Consider the following 24520-nt stretch of genomic DNA (forward strand, 5'->3'; position numbering starts at 1 on the left):
TTCCTGTGGATCAGTCTCTGAAATAACACTGCTGATAATGTTGTTTGTACGCTCAACCCCACAAAGCCTAGAGTTCATTATCATCCAATCATGAGACATTTAAGGAAAGGTCTGTATGGTTTGGAAAGTTCTAGAAAGTAAGTTGACTTGAAGACAAAGACTCTGCTTTGAGCCCTGACCTTGACATTTACAAGTTGCAACTTCAGGCAAGTCCTTGCACCTGTCTGTGTGAGCATCTGCCCTTCCTCAGATGGGGAGAACAGTATACGTGTTGCAGAGACTCCCAGTAGGAGTGGACAAGGTGGCCAGGGTGCGTGGCTGCCTCTTCAAAGTGAAGGCGCCACTGCTGTTGAAACCATGTCTGATTTGCAAAATGTCCATCAAATAACTCAACAAGCACTGTTACAAACTTTAAAAAGCTGTTATAAGTCAGCTCCTACTATTAATAATCAAACTCGTAAAGTTTCTGCCAATTAATGTCTTCTGGCTCCTGCCTTCCATTCTCTGCCTTGACTCAGAGTAAGGGATTGAGTAACAGAAGTTCAGGATAATTCTGGATTTTCACTATGCATATCCCTAGTTCACCTTTGCTCTTTTACTTGTAGGTCTGGTTAGAAGAGCAATTTCAAATCAAAAGCTTTCTGACCCACCCTTTTTGTCCCCAGCCTCTGAGTGAATGAGCTGGAGAAAGGAGACACTGCCTTTAATGAGAAAGAGGCTGTGCTTTGATTGGAGCAATGGAAGCATTTATATTCAATGAGATATGTATCCAAGACAACTAAGTTGTACAAATATTCAAGGATCAGGAGAATAGAGAAATCTTAAAAGTGCCAAAAGAATTGGAGACATTTTCCCCAAGGTGGCATTACCAGACCTCAGGTACAACTGACTGGCAGGTGAAGTTACAGGGAGGCAGAGAGTAAAAGAGTGAGCCTGGTTTGATTCCTACTAGGAGATGAGACCTCAAATCTGAAGTGAAGGGGGCTCCCCTGGTGGTGCAGGGGTTAAAGACAGCGCTATCAAGCTATCGCCAGCCACTGCAGCATGGAGTTCGATCTCTCTGGCTGGCCAGGGAGCAACCCACATAGTGTAGAAGACCTCTCCTGTCTCCCCCACTGCTCCCCTCAGCAGTGTATTTCAGTAGATCTGCCTGTTCTGCTCCCCACTGTCTCTGGTGAATCCTCTCACCCCCCCCCCACTCCTCTGGCTTACACCCCAGTTCTTGTATGCATAAATAAAGAATTTTTTTTAAATCTGAAGTGAAGAAATGGGCTCTGAAAAGGAGGGATGGGCATGAGTTACAAAGGTGAAGAGACAAGGATTTCGAAGAATCAATTAGTCAATAATCGTATCAATTTTCACTATATAATGCACCACTCCAAAACTTAATGGTGGAGGGGGAAACATTTCTCCCTCTGGCCTCTTAGTTCACTGGGTTGGGATTTGTGACAGTCTTATGGGAAATAGATTAATGAGAGAAAAGACATATACTTTATGGATGCTAATTTAGGTATATAAGAACTTCATAGGCAAAAAGCAAAAAGCCAAAGAAGTGGTTCAACTAAACAGCTTAATACCATTTTAGTAAAAGATGATAACTATAGAGTATTGACTTTACAAAGGAAAAGGGGTTTGGGGTTTCTAGGGCCATAAATATAAGGGGAAGCTCATGGAAGAGAAGGATTATTACTGAGGTTTGTCTGTGCAGGCACACCTTGCTGCTGACTTCCTGTCTTCTTCGAGGTCATGAAGCTCCCTAGAGGGGATTGTGGCAGTCTTCATGTCTGAAGTTTCTGCTCTTAATCACATAAGAAGACTTCTTTCTGCATCTGTTGATTCTCAATTGCCTTCAGGTCCAAATAACTTATATGCCAAAGTGGCATAGATTAGGGTAGCATCATCTAATGTCTTTCAGTGGCTTAATTCGGCAACCAGGTATATAGTCCATGATTCTGGGGCTCAGTCATCCAGTTTGGGCTCAATTGTGCACACTCAGTGTTTGCTTGATCAATGAGGGGCTGACTGATTTAAGACAGCCTTAGCAGGGCCATCTTAACTCCATACGACCTGGTCTGTGATCTTCCTGCAAGGAGACAGGATTTGCTCTCCCTTGGGCACAGCCAAGTTTCTGCCACCAAAGTTCCTCTAGACCAAGACAAGTCACAAGGCCAACCCAGACTCAAGGAGTAAGGGCCACGCTCGCCCACCACACAGGAGCCACCAAGTCACAATGCAGCAGGTGTAGGTAAAGGGTGCTCTTTTTGTAGCAGTCTTCTCATGTTGAGAAGGTTCAGAGCAGGGTCAACATACTTTTTCTATACAGGAACAAATATTACTTATTTTAGGCTTTATAATTATACACTATCTGTCACATGTGTTCAACTTTGTCTTTGAACACAAAAGAAGCCATAGGTTGTAGACAATCTGTAAATGAATAAATGGGCTGTAGTCTAATAAAATTTATTTTCAAAAACAGGAAAAGAGTGAATTTGACCCACGTCTGTGGTTTGCAGACATCTAGCTTAGAAGACAAATAATGTGACTTTGAAATGAATAACAAATTAGTCTTGATGGTGCTGATGATATTTTCAGTTTCAAGTAATTACTTTTGGCTTATTTTCCCTTGTAAGTGATGAGTCAGTCTCCATTTCTTTAACTTTTCTCTGTAATTGTATTAGCTTTTCCTGCAGAACCAGCTACTCTTGTCTGTCTCAGCTTTTCTAAGAAACTCCACTTTTCTTTGTTTTTGCTTGCTCTTCTCATTCTTGTGTTTTTCCCCCTCTGAAGTTTCTTTGGGTTTGCTTTCTTCATTTCTTCACAAAGGTAGAAGATAACTCTATTGCCTGGAGCAATAAAACATCTCACCCATGAAATAGTGTCTGAGTCACTCTTGTGGAAATCTCTCATACTTGAGATTCATGCTGTTCAAGGGTGAAGGAAGGACTGTGTATTCATGGGACGATATTTGACAGCCACTGGGAATCTAAAGAAGAAAATCTGGAATGGCACTAGATTTACAGGGAGCTTGTGGAAACAAAAAATACAAGAAAAAATTGGGTAAATAATGCATCAAATTAAAATTTCAAAAACTAGCAGAGATGCCTGTTAGGTCTGTGAAGTATTACTGTGTTATGCTAAAGAATTTAATTAAAATTCAGTGGCTTAGTAACAGTGCTATGTCTTTACTGCTTCTTTTCTATCAGTGATATAAATAGGAAAATGTTCAACATCAGCTCCTTCAAGTCATGTAGGTGACAACAGGAGGAGCGCTTTATTTTATTTTTTTATTTTATGTATTTTTACATTATTTTCATTTTTGCACAGTGTATGCATTTTCTTTTTTTTTTAAGACTTCTTTTTTTTTTAAGATTATTTTATTTATTTATACAAGCACTGGGTACAGTCAGAAGCACGGGAGGGTGAGAGAATTCACCAGAGCCAGAGGGGAGAGCAGAGCAGGCAGAGTGATGAAATACACTGCTGAGGGGAGCAGTGGGCACCAGGAGAGGTCTGCACGCCATGTGGGACCCTCGCCCAATGGCCAGGGATCGAACTGGGGCTGCAGAGGCTGCAGGCAGCTTCGCAACGCAGCACTCAACCGCTGCGCCACCGGGGAGGCCCAGTGTACGCATTTTCATCTTGGTTATATTCCTCATACAATTCCCAGCCCCCCTATTTTGACCCTAATCCCTCCTCCCCTCCCCCCACCATAGTGTGTCTCTGGTTTATAGTTACTTGTTGATTTTGATTTTTACTTTATTATAATTAGTCTTTCTCCTGGTCCCTTATTTAGGTTTTCTAAATTCCTGCTATGAATGAGACTATTCGGTGTTTTTCTTTTTCTTTCTGGCTTATTTCACAGAGCATGATCCTTTCCAGCTCCATCCATATTGCTGCAAATTGTGTGAATTTATCTTTTTTGATCGCTGAGTAATATTCCATGGTATATATGTACCACATCTTCTTGATCCAGTCATCTATTTTTGGGCATTTGGGTTGTTTCCATAGCTTACCTATTGCAAACAGTGCTGCTATGAAAAGTCCCCACAAGCCAGGCCCATCTGGCTGCCAGTCAGAGCCCATAGGGGGAGATTGCAGGGCGCAGGGAAGTGCCCTTCTGACTTGCCGTTTTAGACCAGGGATCTTTGTGTCTGGAACCCATTTAGACTGTGTGGAACTGGGAAAGGGCTGCCCCCACAGCCAGCGGTGAGCTGAAAAGCCCCCACAAGCCAGACCCCATCTGGCCACTGGTCGGAGCCCAGAGGGGGATCCAGCAATTTGGAGCCCAGTGGGCGATCTGTGAGACCACAAGACCCACCTCTGGAATTAAACAAATACAGAAGGAGGAGATTTTCTGTGACAGTGACCACTAACATATTCATAGTATCTGAGCACCTTTTAATTCGTTTTGAGGCTCACAGACTCCTGGGCCTCTCCTGATGGTAGAAAGGCCCAGAGGACTTCCTGCCTGCATTCTTTTGCCTCATTCTCTTGGGGACTGCATTATGTTAATGCATGTGGCCTGGCCATTGAATTAAAGGGTCCATCCAAGTGCAAAGAAATTAGCAGTCAAATGAAACATACAGTATATTTTAGAATGAATCATGTTGAAGTTTCTTTTTGAGTAATAAAATTGCATTACTTTAAGCTGCATTTCATATGAGTGAATTCCCTGCTCCTAAGAATCACAAAGAAATGTTTTTCTTGGTAATAGTTTGGATTGTTTTTCGGAAGGATGTTTTTTAGTGCTTATGGCAGAATATCTGCCACTCCAAGCACTCACTGGGTGCTCTGCAGTGATGTTTCTGTGTAAAAGCTAAAGAAACATTATTTCATTTAAGCCTCATGAGAACCCTGTTGTTAGGTAGGTCTTTTTTAGCCACCTTTTACAGATCACAAAACAGAGACAATATGGCTAAACGCCTTCCTTGTCCAAAGTGACATAGCTGGTCATAGACCTCAACGGATGATCCCCTATAACAGCACAAGCAGCACCTCAGGACTTGCTAGAAATGCAAATTATCAGCCCCCACCCCAGACTTTGAATCAAAAACTGGGGAAAGCTCCATCTATCTGTGTTTAAGAGCACTTGATGTTTCTGGTGATATAGTTCAAGGTTGAGATCCACTATGCAGAGGGCAAGGTAAGGCTTCTTAGATTTACTTAGAAGGAAAAAAAATTAAATCCATTAAGGTTCTTTACAGATAAACTCCCTCAAACAGGTAATGCAGAGAAGGGAGTGGGGGATGCTGTTCAATAAAAAAGACTTTTATTTTATATTAGAAATTGAGCCCTTTACATGCCAGATACAGTGCTGAGCATTTGATATCAATCATCCCAGGTGGTTGTGAGGATTAAATGCGATTATTTCCCTTGTTATCCAGATGAAGAGTGAGAAGCTTAAATCAGTTAAGAAATTGCCTGCTATCCAACATGTCGTGATTGATCGAGCTCTGTCGAAGTGTTGTGTTGGTAACAGAATGTACAGGAGTCTCAGCTGCCTGTCTTATAATTTGCAGTGGTTCGCATATGCAAAGGAGGGGGTTCAGGATATGCTGCCCCCAAATGTGGCACCTTGGCATATTGAATACTTTGAGCTGAAGGAATCTGAGAAAACAGCAGAAATAGAAATGTCACTTCGACTTCCCTACCCCAGCCCTTCCCTGAAACAGATTTAAAACCCACATGTGAGGGTTGTCTTCCCTCTACCTGGAGGAAAGGTGCATCTTATCTCCAAAGATGAAGCGGTGCTGGGAAAATCCTAAAACAAGCCTTGCTAAGTCTCCCTTGGTTTATTGCCCTTTCTTCATGCTCCTTGACCTGTCCTACTTCACCCTGCCTACTTTTTATCAAACCCTGCACAAAAATCCTCAGGTCTTGCTTTCTTTGAGTCTTTGTTTACTTACGAAGATTCCCATGTCATATGAAGCTTAACTGAATTAGTATGCTTTTCTCCTGCTAATCTGTCTCTTACCAGACCTAGGCAAGAAAGCATATTCCTCCCCTACAAAAAGAATATATATATTTTTTAAATATATATGATGTAAGAAATATAGCTTAAAAATCTTTTCAAAATTTTAGGAAACTTTAGTTCTTTTAAGTCACCATTCCCTTTTTTATTTAAGATTTATTTATTTATACATACAAGAGCTTGGGTATAGTCCAGAAGTGCAAAAGGTATAGTCCAGGAAGGTAAGAGGATTCACCAGAGACAGTGGGGAGCAGAACAGGCAGATCTACTGAAATGCACTGCTGAGGGGAGCAGCAAGTGACACAGGGGAGGTCTGCTATGCCATGTGTGTTAGCTCCCTGGCCGGCTTGGCTGGGGATTGAACTCAGTGCTGCAGTAGCTGCTCATAGCTTCATAGTGCTGAGACTTAACCCCTTGCACCACCAGAGAGGCCCACCGATTTCCTTTATTTTATTTTTTTAATAATTTATTTATATGTATTTTACAACCTTGTTCATTTTTCTTTTTACAATGTTTTCTTTCTATTTTATTTTTGATCATCATCATTATGGTACCACACCCAGGAGTTTGTCATTTGATTCTTTTAGGGAAATTAAGATGGAAGGAATTTATTTTTCATATATTTGCCTGTGAGAACGAGTGTCCCTAAGAACATTACCATAACATGCATCTTATGGCCAATAGGACTCAGCCTTGAAGGGAAGAAAATACTAACTAGGATCTTGTTAATCTCTAATTTTTTTGGGGAAAAAAAAAAGCTAAAATATACTATATTCAGAAAATACATTTTTCTTTCAAACAAAGGAAATAAACAAAACATCCCCAGTAGGTATGCGTGTCTTTCTTATACTTCATATTAATTCTGATAAATTAAATAAGAACCATGTGGATTATAATCTGCTTATCCCTAAAGCTGTACATAGTAAACAGTTTGAATAGCTGCCAAGAAAATCCTTCAATGAAGCATGTGGTCAAAGCCTATATAGACTGACAGTGTTTCTGCTAAAGAGTTTCCCTAAAGACAGTTCTGCTGGGGCCTCCACAGATCTTCTGGGTTGGATTTCTTCTCCCATGTAGTGAAGAGGACATGGATCCTCCTAACTGTGGCAAGATACTTAAAAGGTGTCTAGTTTTTGGATGCTCATTAAAACCAAATTGCCAAGATATGGTTTGCAAAAAAAGGTTTTTTGTACTGAGTAGTATTTTGGGTAAAGTCTTTGCCAGAGAGCTGTTTTTTGAAGAGTTTGAGATACACATAGTTGGTTAAGGGCATGCATGGATTTGTCATTAAACAGAAATGTGGTTAATTTTCACCTTGCTACTCAAGAGATCATGAACCAGTCTTGAACCCACTAAGCCCTAACTTTCTTTTTTTTTTTTTTAAGATTTATTTATTTATTTGTACAAGCACTGGGTACAGTCAGAAGCACGGGAGGGTAAGAGAACTCACCAGAGCCAGAGCAGGGAGCAGAGCAGGCAGACCGAGGAAGTACACTGCTGAGGGGAGCAGCGGGCAGCAGGAGAGGTCTGCGTGCCATGTGGGACCCTCGCCCGGCGGCCGGAATCGAACCGGTGCCACAGAGGCTGCGGGCAGCCTCTCAACCCAGCACTCAACCGCTGCGCCACTGGGGAGGCCCCAGCCCTAACTTTCTAACCAGGTGATAATACGTACCTCAAGGCCATTATAAGTAACAAGTTTGGTGGATATTTATAGAAAGTAAGTCAGAGTATACTTCCCTTTTGGTTTAAATCTTTATTTCAAATAATTTCTAGAGTCTTTCCTGTCCTCATTACAGATCTCCTAAGTGACCAGTCACCTTACTATCCCCATCAGTGTTCCCTGAAAATAACAGGGATGCTTCAGCCTCAGGGCCTTTAAACATTGAAGTCTTATCTTTCACTTGTTCTTTCCTATCACAACTGTTAGTCCTACCCACTGGTCTGAAGTCTCTCCCTGCCTCTTCCTGCTTCTTACCCCATCCTCTTTCATTTGTATTTCCACTGATGAATCTCTTACGCTCCAAGTCTATCTTGATATCTTTTCCTAGATGATCCAACTGAGATGCAACAGGCCCCCTTCCCCACCCCAACCCCAGGTAGAGCAGTCACACACTCAACCTTTGAGATTTCCATTTTCTTCAGCCAACTCTGTGCTCACCACAGTATTCTCTAGGTGGTAGCAGTGGCCCTAGTGTGCATGCTCCAGTAATTTCTGCACTTCTTGTCGAAACAATAAAAAGCCACAGAGCTAGGATTGGCCCTGAGTGCTAGTAAGGACTATGTCTTTGAGGCCTAAATATAACCTGCTTCAGAAGACTGAAGTGGGAAGAGAGTGACTTATCATGGCACTAGTGTAAGGAAAAGCAATTTGAAAAGCTGGGATTATTTAAATGAGAAAGGCAGCATTCAAAGGGAAAGTCCCTAGAAGTTGTTTGAGATTCCTTTGAATGACTATTCAGTATCATCTATCATCTACACAGAGCAATGGTTTAAAGTGTTACTTCCTTGGGCCTCCCTGGTGGCTCAAGGGGTTAAGATACAATCTATGAAACTAACCGCAGCCACCACAGCAGGAGTTTGATCCCCAGCCAGGGAGCAACCCACATGGCGCAGCAGACCTCTCCTGACTTGCCCGGGGCTCCCCTCAGCAGTGTACTTCAGTCAGTCTGCCTGTTCTGTTCCCCACTCTGTCTCTGGTGGATCCTCTTTCTGCCCACACCTCTGGCCTGTACCCCCATTTGTATATGCATAAATAAATAAATCTTTAAAAAAAAAAGTGTTCTTGGGCCTTCCCTGGTGGCACAGTGGTTGAGCACTGAGCTGCGAGGCTGCCCACAGCCTCTGCAGCACCGGTTCGATCCCCGGCCACAGGCGAGGGTCCCACATGGTGGCAGACCTCTCCTGCCACCTGCTGCTCCCCTCAGCAGTGTGCTTCGGTCCTTCTGCCTGCTCTGCTCCCCGCTCTGGCTCTGGTGAATTCTCTCACCCTCTCGCTTCTGACTGTACCCAGTGCGTGTATAAATAAATAAATAAATCTTAAAAAAAAAAAAAAAGTCCAAAAAGCTAATTTTTTTTTTAAAAAGTGTTCTTTTCTTTACCTGTCTTTTCAGATATCTGTCCCTGTATTACTATATTTCTTTTTTATAATAATATATTGACTTTTATTACTCATTATTTTATTAGTGATAGTCTTATCCATCAACAAGTTTGTAGTTTCTGAAAGCAGAGGCCCATTTGTTTCATTTACCTATCTTCCAGATTCCCTTGCACAGGACTAGGCATAAAGGAAGTACTTCATAAATATGTCCTGTATTATTATATTTCTAATCACTCATTCAGTGTAATTTATTATTCTGGAGCTAATTTTGTTTTCATTAGAAGTGTTTGTCTGGAAAGAAGGATTTGCCAGCATGTGATCATGTTCTAAGCACATCTACAAAGCACATTTCCCAGTGTTTTAGAATCTTTTTGGAATGTAGGTGGATGCTGAAGAAGTTATGAGGGGAAGAAACATGAGGAAGAAGAAACATGAGGGGAAAGAGATTCTAGAGAAACCAACCCAGTGAGACCTTTGCTGAAAGCTGCCAAGGATTAGTAAACGTCACCTGGAGGGGAGCAGAAGTTGAGGAACCTGATCAGAGATTCAGAGTGCTCAGATACTGAGATGGAGGATTTTGACTAAAATTGGGCTGTGGAGAGACAGACTCAGAGTGAAAAAGTCAAGGCCTAGCAGCAAAGAAGATTCAGAGAAGCCTGACTGAAGTTTGCTAAGGAGAGAATCTTTTTTTTGGGTGGAGGCAGGGTTGTGGGTGGTGGGCAACAGATCAAGAAGCAGAGAAAGGAGGAGGTAACATTCTTTTTTTTTTTTTTTTTAAAGATTTGTTTATTTATTTTTACAAGCACTGGGTACAGTCAGAAGTGCAGGAGGGTGAGAGAATTCACCAGAGCCAGAGGGGAGAGCAGAGCAGGCAGACTGACGAAATACACTGCTGAGGGGAGCAGCGGGCGGCAGGAGAGGTCTGCGCACCATGTGGGACCTTCGCCTGGCGGCCAGGGATCAAACCAGCACTGCAGAGGCTTCAGGCAGCTTCACAGCCCAGCGCTCAACTGCTGTACCACCAGGGGAGGCCCTTCTTATATTTTTAATATTTATTTATTTATTATAAAAATATTATCATACCTGGCTCTGAGTAAACTGCTCTTTTTAAAAATTTTCTTCATTTTCATTTTGAAGACAATCATTTTGACTAACAAGTCAGGTTTTCTGCCCTGGAGAGGGACTTTGAATGACCACCCACTGATCTTCTGTTCTTTCTTCTCCCTTCTGTAATGTGAGAGATAGTTGTCAAATTGCTTAAGAATACTTTTTTCAGGTTTTCACTGGCAGAGTCTTGGAACCTGTCTCAGTGTCCTGCTGTAACCTGAGACCCTCTCAGAATCTGAACACTCAGATTTGGCTTCAGAATGCCCAGAGATGCTTCAGGGAGAGAGAGGGACAAGGAAAGACAGATGTAAAGAGTTTGGCCCCTCACATTGGAAGACGCTGAAAATTAAGTCTCCAAGGTTTAGTATCTTGATCTGGAAGTAGGAAAGAAAGTAGGAATTCATAACTATTTATGAGCATAAAGTCAGCAGTCAGAAATAAAGTTTGACCTCTCTTAGGTGACTCACCAGAACACTTCCTTCCTTACCCTCAAATTCAAATCCCAGTTGAGCTGACCAAATTCTCACAGAGCCAAGGACATGTCAGAGACCTTGTTAATAAGCACCATAAGGCCAAACTTCAATTCTTTTCTAAAACAGGGCTTGAAAAATTAAGAAAGATACTTGGCAGTGTCTGGGGGCTTTGAAGAGCATTCATATACTCTTCTGAGCCTGCTCACTTGGACAGTTGATAAAGTCTTCATTTCTAAGGTAAGAAGAAAATGAAATGAGTAGATTAAAATGTTCTACTTCATACCAGAATAAGGGTTCATTATATCTTTCATCATTGCTGAAATGGGCACTTCAAATGCCCACGGTTGGATATTGATAGAGACATTTTCTTTCTTGTTCTATGGAATTTAGAACCCAAGATAGACAGCAGGTCCCATACCTATGAAACTTGCTGAATAGCTCACTCGATTGTACTCTCACCGTCTGCCATGTCTGGCAGGTGCAGGGCAGGGGCCTCTCCCCAGGAATTATTTCCTTTGGCAACTAGTTCTGTGAAGAGGGAAAAAGCTAAACTTGCGTTTTGAACTCTTGTCCTCAATACCTCGTGTAGACTGAGGCTGACTGGACAGAGAAGAACAAATACAAGCTCACCTACCTGTGCAGAAACCAAACTCTCAATGAGTTCAGCTCAACAGTAACTTATCCCCTTTGTTTACCCTCATGCTTAGATTCCAGGTTTGCATTTGGACTCAGTGGAAAGAAACATGTAGCTCTGCTGCATGTCCTCTGTGTCCCGCTAACCTCACTTAGGAGCAGCTTTCTTATCTATAAGGAAAGGACCCTTGTGTTTACCTCATTTGTTTCTTGAGTGATTAACATTAATAATAATGTTACTAATAATGATCCATACTTTTTTACTGGGTTCCAGTTGTGCATATAGCAAGTTAATACCCAGAGGTAGCCTGAAGGAGAGGTATAAATAACATCATAAGCTATTACAAGGTAGATGCCAAAAGGGAATGCTTAAAGATTTTTCCAAACTAATGGTAGTAGCTCTTCCAGATCCAAAAAATAACCTACCAACTCTTACCAGATATGTATGTTCTACTTTTAGATAGCAGGGGAATCTTTTCTTATTGTTGATGTTACTGTCCTTTTTGGAGATGAAGAAAGAAGCTCGAATTAGCCTGCCAGTGTCCAGCCACATTTCAGTCTCAACAATATCAATATAAAATGCCCAAGGGGTTCTGAAACAAGTGTTAATACTGCTTCTCCCACATCCCAAAAGAAGTAGGGATGCAGAAATATGTAGTACCAGATATAATGAATAGAATAGGATATAGGTGGAAGGGAGAAAACAAGCATCAAAAGTACAGCAAACTAGAGGCATAATTATCAGACACACTATGCACACCAAAACTACCCTACAAAGTTAAAGAAGTGAGCACCACATTGACTTCTGGAGTTCCTGGTGGCTAAAGAAACTTGGAAAGAGAAGCAATTGTAGAATTTTGCAAGTTGTAGGATTTGTCCATTGGCTTGCAAGGAAAGCAACAGATCAGGAAAAAAGTTTTTCTTGGTACTCAGATCAGAAAAAATTCTGACTCAATGCATAAGGTAGTGAAAAACACCCCCGAACCCCTTAACAAGCTGGTAATACAGCCAGTATAGTTGGCAGGATTCACAAGGGAATCCTCAAGAAATGTAGTAATTACAATGAAAACATTTCCAAAGCTCCTCTAGCCCTAGTGCTGGCTGCTGGCATTCAGTAACATGAGCAGAAAGCCTCCTTCACTTTCAATTTGTGTGGCTGGTTACCTGGACCCGCTCCCTAGCAATGCTACTCTCCTCTCATTAACCTCGAAGCTGGTGTGGCTGAAGTGTGCATTTTGGCATAGCAGCAGTCACAGCTCTGCTACCTGCATGTGATGCTGGCCAAAGTGCTTAATTCCATGTCTCAGATCCTCCTCTATAAAGTGGGAATAGTGATTGTGTTCCCCGGTAGGAACTTCAGGAGGTGAGTAATGTTGTGTTCACAGCACTCGGAGCATTGTCTGGTGCTGAGTAAGCATGGTACTGTCACTAGGCACCGTGGCAGGGGTGGTGGTAAGAAGTAGCTCTCTCTGTGTTTCCAGATGCCACAGAACTTCAGCTTGTTTGTCAGGAGACTACAACTATGTACCTCTCTAGGGTTTCAGCTGATAATCAGATATAGTGGGGAAGGTCTAGATGAAATGTAAATAATGTAACCCAACAGGGACATCTGTCAGAGAATCAAAGACCAAAGACAGGAATGCCAAAGCTTCGGATAGCCTTATGTTGCCTGAGAGATTTCTTCACAGGGTGACAGCACATAGCAGGGGTCTGCGAAGGAACAGCCATCGCCAGAACCTCCCTATCTCTATGGAATGTGAGCTGAGAAGCCCAGTGTCAGTTGCTTCATGGGGTCTGCAAATTAGAAGGGAGATTAATAAATGGAATGAACCTTCTGGAGCCTTCCAAGGGGAAACCATATCCATGAGTATAAAAACAACTTAAGGATCCAGGCCCATCTGTTGCAGCAGTCCATAAATCATTCTGACAGCAGTCTGTCATCACTAGGGGCTTTAATTTTATTGATTTTATTTGAGAGAAGATATGTTTGTGCAGAATCAAAAAAGATACAGAGCTTGGGGAATTCCTCCGGAAAAAGAGCTGAGACAAATAGGTCGTGAGGCCTCATGTGGCTCTGAGCTTTCGGGACCTGATGGGAAGCAGGAATTCTTGGCTTTCTTGGTTAACCCTATCCAGATGCCACCTGTGCTCCACTCTTAAGGACACACCCAGGATCATTTGTTTGGGGGTAATAGTTTAGGATGTTACTTAAATTTGATAAGACCTTAGTGGCTTTTCCCTAATACAACCCTTACTTTTCTCTCTATGACTTTAACAAGGTCCTTCTCTCTTCCTCCCACTTCAATATCAAATGAGGAGGTTCAGTCACATGTTTACCTAAAGGTTGAGTCTACCAAGTCAGTGTCTTTTGCTGGAAATCCAAAAATTCATTGGTGTCAGGCTGAGGGGGACCTGATCAGTCAAGGCTGATGCAGGCAGGGACCATAAATCAGAGAAACCAGTGTGAGCCCCTGGTCTGTTGCTGACCAACTGTGACCTTAAAGAACTTACTCTCCTCTGAGCATTTTTCCTTTTTCTCTAACACTGCATTGTTCAAGCTGTTAACCACATGTGGCTATTTAAGTGAAAGTGAAAATTTGTTAACATAGTAAATTCTGTGCCTCTGTTGCACTCGCCACATTTCAAGCCCTTTATGGTCCCATGTGATTCTTGTGATGACTGTGTGTGGTTGTGCCACCTGGCATTGCTGCATCGTCAGGGAAAATCTTTTGGACAGTGTTGATTGTCCCAATACTTAAGATTTTTCATTTTTGAGAGCCCTATGAAGTAGGGCTGATTTTCCCAATTTACAGATGGGAAAACTAAAGCTTGGCAAAGTTAAGTGACACTACTACCAAGATTCTGCTGCAGGGCCTGGCAAGGCAGCTTATATTCAAACCCAGAAATTATAAACAGCCAGGTCTGTGCTCCATTGCCACCTCAAGAGGGTCCTCTTTCTCAGAAAACACTGGACTCGTGCTGAAATATGAAAAGTCCACACTCATTTCACTCCCTTCTGTATCCTGATCCACTCATCCCATCAAAAGCTGAAGATTGCCTGAAATAGCTATCCTTAGCTGATAATAAGATTTGACTGTTCCCTTTTATTTTTTTTAAGATTTATTTATTTTTATGCATACAAGAGCTGAGGTACAGGCCAGAGGTGTGTGTGTGGGGGGGGGGGGCAGGTGATTGAGAAGATTCACCATAAAGAGAGTGGGGAACAGAACAGGCAGATTGACTGAAATACACTGCTGAGGGGAGCAGTGGGCAAGTCAGGAGAGGTCTGCTGCGCCATGCGGGTTGTTCCCTGGCAAGCCAGGGATCAAACTAGTGCTACAGAGGCTGTGGATTGCTTCACAGTGCTGTGCTTAACACCTTTCGCTGCCAAGGAGGCCCCTGGATTCTTCCCTTTTTTTTTTTTTTTAAGATTTATTTATTTATTTATACAAGCATTGGGTACAGTCAGAAGCGCGGGAGGGTGAGATAATTCACCAGAGCCAGAGAGGAGAGCAGAGCAGGCAGAAGGACCGAAGCACACTGCTGAGGGGAGCAGTGGGCGGCAGGAGAGGTCTGCGTGCCATGTGGGACCCTCGCCTTTTGGCCGGGGATCGAACCGGTGCTGCAGAGGCTGCGGGCAGCTTCGCAACCCAGCGCTCAACCGCAGCACCACCAGGGAGGCCCAATTCTTCACTTTTTTGATGATGCAAACCCCACAGTGGAAATGTATCGGTGGTTAACAATGGTGAGTGGGAGGCCAGGAGAGAAAGGGTAAGAAATAATCACGGATGAGAATTAAAATCAACTACCTATTATTTAGAAACCTACCGTAGGTTGGTTGACTTCTCTGCCATTCTTTAGCAGAAGAAATGGGATTGAATCCTATTTAAGCAAGTAACATTAAAAATTGAAAGAAAGGAAAAATACTTTTAGTTTAAGTCATTTTCATAGTAAGTTGAATCTTTGAAAGATAGGTTGTGGAATTGAATATTATTGAAGTAGTATGTGTTAGAGGAAAAAACACTAAAAATAAATGTAAGACACTACTTTGAGATATACTCAATTCTTGGGCCTCCCTGGTGGTACAAGGGGTTAAGTTGCAGCACTATGAAGCTATCTGTAGCCACTGCAGCACGAGTTCAATCCCTGACCAGGGAGGTGACCCACATGGCACATCAGACTCTCCTGACTCACCTGCTGCTCCTCTCAGCAGTGTATTTCAGTCAGTCTGCCTGTTCTGTTCCCCACTCTGTCTCTGGTGAATCCACTCAACCCCCACCCCAACACCTCTGTCCTGTACCCCAGTTCTTGTATGCATAAATAAGTAAATCTTAAAAAAAAAAAAAGAAATACACTCTATCCTTGATGGAATGGGGCAGTATCTGCAAGACCTAGTGGCACAATCCCAGCAAGAATCCTTGAAGCGGAAATAACTTTTAAATAACCTCTAGCTAGGGCCTCCCTGGTGGCCTAGGGAGTGTCTTTTGCTGGAAATCCAGAAATTTAGGCTGAGGAGGACCTGATCAGTCAAGGCTGATGTAGGCAGGGATCATAAATCAGAGAAACCAGTGTGAACCCTTGGTCTGTTGCTGACCAACTGTGACCTCTCAGCCCCCCCACCCCCACACCTCTGGCCTACGCTCCAGTTCTACATATAAATAAATAAATAACCTCTAGCTATGGTGATTCCAATAAAAGCTGCTCTTGCCTCTCTCAAACAAAATCCCCCTCCCCACTTGTCTGTAGTTTCATAAAAGGAGTTCCCTTTCATGCTTTCTCTCCCTGCAACCGTGGTGAAGAGCTGGTTTGGGCTGGATGAATTAACTAAACCCTCAGTTGTAAAGTGTGACTGTGACGAATTTTAACTGAGTTATATGAGAGTTGAAATTCTGAGCCGCCTTGAAGAAATTCTATTATGGTTTGTTTCCTTACCTACTTTTGTTAACTGCAAAACAAACAAGATTTGCCGAGGGAAAAGATACCAGTTTCCTTTGAGAAACTGCCCAAGTCTGGAGGAAAATTTTTCTCACAATGGAACTTAGAATATTATTGCCTCGGTTTGATCACAAGGTCATAGCCCCAGTGCTAGTCAGTAGGTATTTGTGTGAAATTTAAAACAGCTGTTGGGGGGAAAAGAATAGACATTGTGTACCCTCACTCACCAGAGAGTGAAGTTGTTCCGTTTATTAGAGGTAGAGAGATTATGTTTTGGTTGCTGTCATTGATTGCTACATACCCTTCAAATTTGCTCTCTGATTTTCATGGGTACTTTGAACACACTTGGTCTGAGAATCTTCCAACCACAGTTGATAAGTTTATTGTGGACTTTATTGGGAACATTATTTTTCTAATCAGTCTTTGAGTCCCCTGACATCCCCTTTGAGGTCCCCTGGCTCTCCTAGCAACTGACATGTTTTTGTGTATGAACTATATGAGTACCTGATAAGTGATATTTTTTCTTTTTTTTCTTTTGTTGCTAGGGAGCATTTCTGAAAGTGACCTTTTATTATGAATTTATTTTACTATTCTGCCTTATTTTCTTCTCCTTGCTGGGATTTTTTGTTTCATTTTGAAAACAGTTTCTTTGTAATGGCATTCAAACTTCAGGTCCAGGAGCTCCAGTTCCAATAGGGATTCCCAGGAGGTACCTCAAAACCATACTCAACCTCTAAGATGAGCTCTTAATGAGTTAAGAAAGAGGGACCCCATTTCCGCCAGGCTGAAAGCCCAAATGTGATGCCCTTTTATTTGTACATTGGTCCATGGCATCCCTCCAAGCACTGAACCTGATGGATTCTGGACTTGGTACAATGCTCTCAATTTGAGTATCATCATGTGAATTTGTTCTCTATAATAGCCTACTGCAAAAATGCATTTTATGAAAAGTCATTTGTTTATTTTATGTTGTTTGAATTTAGTTTCTGGGTATCTTTGATGTGCTAGGTACTTGGAACTCAAATGTGAACAAGAGTGTTTCAAAGACTGTACTCCTGGAGGTTATACTCTGCTCTGGAATAAATCAATAAACAAAGAAATGCAGACAGATTGATGTAAGTGAGGACATAGCGGAATACCATAAAAGAGAATAAAAATGAGATAACTATTAGGAGGCCTCTCTGAAGAAGGGATGATGAAAACAAAGCCTGTGGAATGAAAAGGAGCCTGTTATGCCAAGGCCAGTAGGAAAAGGCTTCTGCGCTGGAAGAACTACGGGAGCAAAATCCTAGGGCTAGAGAAATCTTAACAGGTTCAAGGAAAAGGGTTCTGGTGGTGGTTGTAACAGGGAAAACAAAGAACAAAAAGTGACTTGAGATCTGAAGGACCCAGGTTATGCAAGACATTTTAGGCCACAGTAAGGCACTGGGATTTTATCCAGATATCCTGGGAATTCATCTAATGCTTTTAGTAACTGATTAAGAATCTAAAGAGTTAACCTGACTGCTGAGAGCAGAAAGAGTAGAAATGAAACAAGGACTCTGTGGAAGAGACGTTGATAGTTTAGACCAAAGTTGTGGTTGCAGTGGAGTAAAATGGATGTTTGGAAAATGCTATGGAAAGACACTGGTTAATGAAGGTGAAAGGCTATGATAAGGAAAAGCAGGGATAACTCTTAATTTCAACAAATGGGTAGATACCTAGTAACACTTATTGAACTAAGAACTTGTGATAGAGAGAGAATAGGAAATAAACCATTCTGTTAAGGACGTGAATGTCAAATAGAGAATATAGGTCTGAATTTGGAACTCATAGAGGATGGGATACCATTATATGTTTAAGAGTCATCATCAAATAAATATATTAAAGTCATATGGTTAAAGGAGATTGAGGAACCCAGTGGAAATGAGAATTCCTAGAACCAAGTCCTGGAAACATATTGTATTTTCATGGAAGGAATAGAACACCACCATGACTAAGCTTGGAGAGAACTTTAAGGAGGAGGCAGGTAGTCAACTACTCAGAGATCAACTCAGATGAGAACAAGGAATTTGTGCACACACAGTATTTGGTGGTATGAAGTCATTGATGAACCTAGTCTGCAAAATTTCAGAGGATCATGGGACTTGGAAAGCAGATGGAATTGGTCAAAAATGAAGATATTATAGAAGCAAAGCAATGAAAACACTGAATATAGACAAACTTTTCAAGGTCTCATGTCCTGAAGAAGATCAAAGATAGGAGGTAGTAAATGAAAGAAGTAGACAGAACTAGAGCATATTTGTGTGCTGGTAAGAATGATCTAATAGAGAAAAAAAAAAAACAACAGCTGAAAAATGCTGGTGATAAAGTACCAATAGCCTTATGTACATGAAAGAGGATGAGATCTGACAAGGGACTGAATCTGAAGCAGAAGTGGTAGGGGAATTAAACTTTTTTGGGAGAAAACATGCTTTACTAAGAAGAAAGCAGTAGTTTCCAGCTAATGGTTTTCTGTTTGCAGTGAAACACAGTAATTGGCTATAAAGGGGAATGAAGGACTTTAAGAAGAAGCCAAGTAACAGTCCTTTCAAAAAGTGCAGAACCTTTCAAGAAAGGCTTATGTGTTCCAAAGTCATTTTTACATCCATTTGAAGCTTGTAATTTTGAATTTAAACTAAAGCCGGCAATCCAGCTCTGTGGTTTTCTTCAAGTTCAGTGATAAAAGATGGATAGAATGGACTTAGTTTTTTGGCCAAGAAAACAGAAAATGAGACATTTGGGTTGAAGATGTCTGTGAGGCAGTGACTGTAATATAACATCATGGACATAAGCTAGGCAAAGATAGAGGTCAAAAGAGAAGACTGATGGAAAGTGAGAGATTGGCAGGTTGCAATAGGAAGTTGCAAAGAAGTCAAATAAATATAAGAGAGTGAAGACTAAAGAGCAGGGGTGAGAAGGATCAGATGAAGTGGTCCAGGAGGGGGATGTTAGGAATTGAAATTTCAAGTTGGTGTTGATAATCTCTGAGGATCTGGGGGTACTAGTCCCCAGAGCTCTAGATTCAGATACTTTATGGTGGTGCAGTATCTTGAGATTGTATTTACCTTGAGGCATGTCACTGTTCTTCTAGAATTTCAAAAGATGTGGTGTGATAAGTGAAGCTAAGAATTTGAACTGCCCTTAAAATCATAATCCTATAATTACTCCTTGTTTATTTTAAGTCTCCACCTTGATCCATATTTGCCAGACAAGTTCCTTATGGCTGAGTGTTGTAATAATCTAGGAGGACAGGTTCTTTAAATCATGAAAAGAAACTTGTGGATGTGTCGACACATGGATGCCAAGTCTTGGTGTAATGCAAACAAAGGACAGAAGGCATATGGGTTTGTTTCCTGAACACATGTTTACTCTCACTGACATAAGATCTGCCCAGTGCTCTTGAACACGTTGGTGCTTTCTTTCAGCCACGTACAACACATCTGCTCTCTGGCCCCTGTGTTTGGTTCTCCCTCTTGATTCAAGTTTTGATTCTGTAATTTCCAACAGTTTCTGGAGTCAGAGTCCATAGCATGGATATCAGAATCACCTAGAGGGCATGTTGAAACATTTCTGGAGACACACTCCACAGACAATAATTCAATCATCCATATGGCTGAAACCATAGATTGTGCAGTTCAGCCAAGCTCCCAGGTGATGTTGATGCTGCTGTCCAAGGACTATACTTTGAGGAGCTCCAAATGTTGCTTCAGTCTTGGTTTACACGACACTAAGTGAGGCTGTATATAAAAGCAAAAACCTCCACCATTTTCTGAGTAAACATCTAAATGCTGAATTGTGTAGATTTTTTTAAAAAATGATCACTTAAAAAAAATGGCCTCCTGGGCCTCCCTGTTGGTGCAGGCAGTTGAGCACAGCGCTGTGAAGCTGTCCGCAGCCTCTGCAGTGTGGGTTCAATCCGGGCCACCTGGGGAGATACCTAAATGGTGCAACAGACCTCTCCTGTCTCTCCCTCTGCTCCCCTCAGCAGTATATTTCAGTCAGTCTGTCTATTCTGTTCCCCACTGTCTCTGGTGAATCCTCTCACCCTCTCGCACATCTGGCCTATACTCCGGTTCTTGTATACATGAATAATTAAATCTTAAAAAAAAAAAAAGAATATCTTAACAAAAATGGCCTCCTGATTTTTGTCTTTATGTTAGATACAGGTCACAGCTCCACCCCTCCACCCCCAGGGTAGAACCTGGAAATCCTTCCTTCCCTGTGTCTTCTTCCAAGTTCTTAGAGAAACTTTAATGTCTGTGACCTTCAGGACATCATTGTATTTTGTTCTTAAAACTGCTCTAGTGGAAGATGCTGCACAAAATTGATTAGTTTTTCAATATAGAAATGAATGCAAAAAGTTTTTAAAATAAAAACATTTCATAATAATAAGAAATGTGGTCATTAGATTCAGGATACAAAAGAGTGATTTCTCATTTTCCCTTGTTTAGAGGGTAAAAGATATTTGCATTTTTATTGGTTGTGAGTCATGCAGATCAACACATTTGTTTTTAACAGGAATCCTTTGTGTTTGAACCCAACTGCCTCTTCAAAGTGGATGAATTTGGCTTCTTTCTGACCTGGAGAAGTGAAGGCAAGGTAAGGCACAGGAACAGCAAGTTCTTTCCTGCTGTCTGCTTTAAGCTATTTTATTTCTCAACAAGTAGAGAAAGTGCCCCAGGAGGACATGGATTCTAAGCTTATTTATTCATTCAAGAGGTTTAAAAAATGTGCTTCCATGTACCAGACATTGAGGTTATAGTGGTGATCAAGGACATTACCCTACAATCACAGATTCTGGTCTAGGAGCCAAGTCAGACATCAAAAGAAAGTGGGAAAAAAGTACAAGTCCTTGAGTGTTATGAAAGAGAAGGTCAGGTTGTTAGAGGAGCGTCAAACAGGCAGGTCTGAATCCAACCTGGGAGTTAGGATGTTTTCCTAGAAGAAATGTTCAGCTGAACTTGCAAAGGTGTTTTAAGAGTGTGTTCATTTTATACCCTGGGGCTTAACTTGATGCTTGGCATTATATTCATACATAATGAACTTCTGTGCTGAATTTAGGAAAAGAAGAATTGGACTTATAGAAACGCTGGCATCTTTCCCATTTAATATTTCATGCATATACATATGTTTAATGGTATACATTATTAATACTATTGTATATATAAAGCAACCAGCATTTTATAAACATTTATAGAGAATTTTTAGTTGCATTCATATATATATGCACACACATATGTATATATATTTCTGTGTGTGTGTGTTTGAAATGAGATATTTGTGGTCTTGATTGTGGTGGTTGGAAATTGTGGTATTTGTTTTTCAATTCTACCTTACTCTAATCAGCACTGCCTTCATCCTCACAAACATTTGCCAAGTACCTTATCTGTGCCATAGGTCTGAAACAAATGTAGGTTCACCGCTGTGCTATATTCTTTTTCAGGAAGGACAAGTGCTAGAATGCTCCCTCATCAACAGTATTCGGTTGGGAGCCACACCAAAGGTACCTGTAATTAGTGTTGGCTGTTCTTCTAAACAGAGATTCATTTAGATTGGAAATAGTCTTCAGAATGCTGTTTAACCTTTTACTGCCCAAAATCGTCAGTGTGGAATTAAGAACCAATGCACTTTAGAAATCTCATCTTTAACTTTGGGTGATTAAATTGCATTGTTTAGTTATTTTACAAATGTTACTAACCTTAGAAAGTGAAAACCTTTGCATGACATCAGCACTAAAAAAGAGAAAAAAACATTTCTTTTAACTCAGAAATTAATTGGCAAGTACCCACCCAACTTTTCTTCAGCAAATGATGAGCTTTTCCTAGCCTGTGTTTGTTGTGGATGGAAATTTAAGTGGTTTAGGAGGCTCCATATTTTTGTACCTATGCAATGCAGACTTCGATTTTCCTTGAAGACTTTTTTCTCAGAGAGAAAAAAAAATGCCAGAATGAATACATGTCTTCTTTATTGTGATTGATTTGTTTGAATAAAACAGTTTGCACAGTAGTGCTAGGAATTTAACAGATGTTTTTTCTAGAATATTCTAACAGTGTTTAGTCCCTTTTCCATAATAACTCTGCAGGTTTTTAGATGTTCAAAACAAATTTGTGTTCCTCCTTTTTTTTTTTTTTTTTTGAAAAAAAGCTATCCTCTTTTTTGTTAGCTAAGGTTTCTGTGTAACTGCGTTGGCATTTCCTCCTGAGCCAGCTGGGATGACAAGACACTACCTAATTTGCGAATTGGGGCAAATCTACACCTCTCTTCATTCCAAGAGAGGCTTCTAGAGATGAACATACTCATCCCTTTTATCCAGGCTGCTTGAGAAATTTCATTCCGTTCTGAGTAACAGTAGTTGCTCATTATTCACATGCTTCTTTGTATGAAACCTTAATGATGTCGCTGGGAGACGTCCCCCTGTTTTTGTGGACACATGGAGGAACCAGTGAGAGACTTTCCCTCCTGTTACCATATTCCAGGTCCTCTAATAAATTCAACCTAGTGTCAAAAGACCTGCATAGCTGGTTTTCTAAATCAATAATATACAATACCTTTCTTACCAAATGAGTTCAAGTAATGTGTTATATTTTAAAGATTTTTACCTCTGCACGTTTTAGACCTACCTGAGCATTTTAGATAGAAAACATTTGCCCTGCTGTATATTATATATTCAGTGTGGTGCCTTTTTATCTTATTTCCTCTATGCTCTGTGATCTAACCTATTTTTTTCATTTGTATGCCTCTATACAGGATCCCAAAATTCTGGCTGCTCTCGAAGCTGTTGGCAAAGCAGAAAATGACCTGGAAGGGCGGATAGTTTGTGTCTGCAGTGGTACAGACCTGGTGAACATTAGTTTCACGTACATGGTAGCTGAAAATCCAGAAGTAACCAAGGTAGCCTTAGTGAAACAACTTTCTTACCCTTTCCTCCTATATGTATAAGTGGTGTGTGTGTACCATTTTTTGATTTATATAATTTTTTTAATTTTTTTTAAGATTTATTTATTTATGCGTACAAGAACTGAGATGTAAACCAGAGGTATGGGGAGTGAGAGGATTTACCAGAGAGTGTGGGGAGCAGAACAGGCAGATCTACTAAAATACACTGCTAAGGGGAGCAGTGGACAAGGCAGGCAGGGTCTGCTGCACCATGTGGGTCACCTCCCTGTCCGAGGATTGAACTCATGCTGCAGTGGCTGGCAATAGCTTGATAGTGCTATCTTAAACCCCTGTGCCACCAGGGAGGCCCTAAAATATTTTTAATTGTATAGTCATTTCATTTATATTGGAAAAAATTTCCTCTGACTTGCTGGAAGGTTGGTGTAGGAAATTCAGCAAGCACTATATCTTTTAGCTTTTCCTCACATCCACCAATGATCTTAATCCCTCCTGGGATATATTGTAGAAAAAATTAGCCCAGCATCTGTCAAACTTGAATGTGCACAGGAATCACCATGGCTTTTGTTAAAATGCAGATTCTGATTCAATAGGTCTGAGGTGAAGACAAGATCCTCCCTTTCTGACAAGCTCCCAATAGAGGGTGATGCTGCTTGTTTGACATCCACAGTGTGGATAGGCAGGGCCTAGATCAGAACTGTGTAGGAGAAATATAAAGCAAGCCACAGGCATGATTTGAATTTTTCAAACAGTTACATTTAAAAGTAAAAAAAGTAACAGCTGACATTTTTTAAATAAAACAATTTAACACAGTATATCCCAAATATTGTCATTTTCATATGAAGTCAATATAAAATTTATTATATATATTTTGCATTCTTCTGTTCATACTGTCTTTGAAGTCTGGTATTTTTTTTTTCATTTTAGACTAATTACATTTCAAGTGCTCAAAAACTCCATATAGTTAATGGCTATTACAGAGTGGACAGCACAGGTCTCCATGGGTGAGGTTCCTAATTCCCCTTCAAATAAGTTATCAAAGTATTGATACATCTTTTAATACTGTCCCTAGCATACTATTGTCTGACAAGTGAGTCTTGAAGAAATATTGGCCAAAGCAGAAAGCCTCAGACCTAGGTTATTTTTCTGCAAGTCACTTGTGTTCAGCGTGGTTTTGCCTCTGAACAGGGTTCCCTCCCATTATCTTTTTATAATATGTGTGAAGAGACCTGAGTCTTTATTCTCCCATTGCAGAGACCTGGGTTTGGGGGAGTAAAGGATGGGGGTCGGGAGCATTTCATTCTCCTAGTCACCTTGTAAGTAAAACTCACTGTTGAATTGAATGAGAAATGCCACCATGATAAATATCAAATTTTAGAGCTAGAAGGG

General features: G+C 41.1%; 1 protein-coding gene across 4 annotated transcripts in view; it reads left to right on the forward strand.

Annotated features, from left to right (window-relative positions):
• The window catches only part of PLCB4 (phospholipase C beta 4), a gene marked incomplete at both ends in the record, with an annotated part of 144892 nt that overhangs the window by 7373 nt on the left and 112999 nt on the right, over positions 1-24520 (forward strand). For all 4 annotated transcript variants that reach the window (XM_084248062.1, XM_084248063.1, XM_084248064.1 and 1 more), the window contains 3 exons: positions 20756-20836; positions 21681-21740; positions 22985-23128. In XM_084248062.1, the coding sequence (XP_084104188.1) occupies positions 20756-20836; positions 21681-21740; positions 22985-23128 (285 nt within the window). The remainder of the gene's footprint in view (positions 1-20755; positions 20837-21680; positions 21741-22984; positions 23129-24520) is intronic.

This window comes from Talpa europaea, assembly GCF_964194135.1.
Source record: "Talpa europaea genome assembly, chromosome: 11".
NCBI classification, from domain to species: Eukaryota; Metazoa; Chordata; class Mammalia; order Eulipotyphla; family Talpidae; genus Talpa; species Talpa europaea.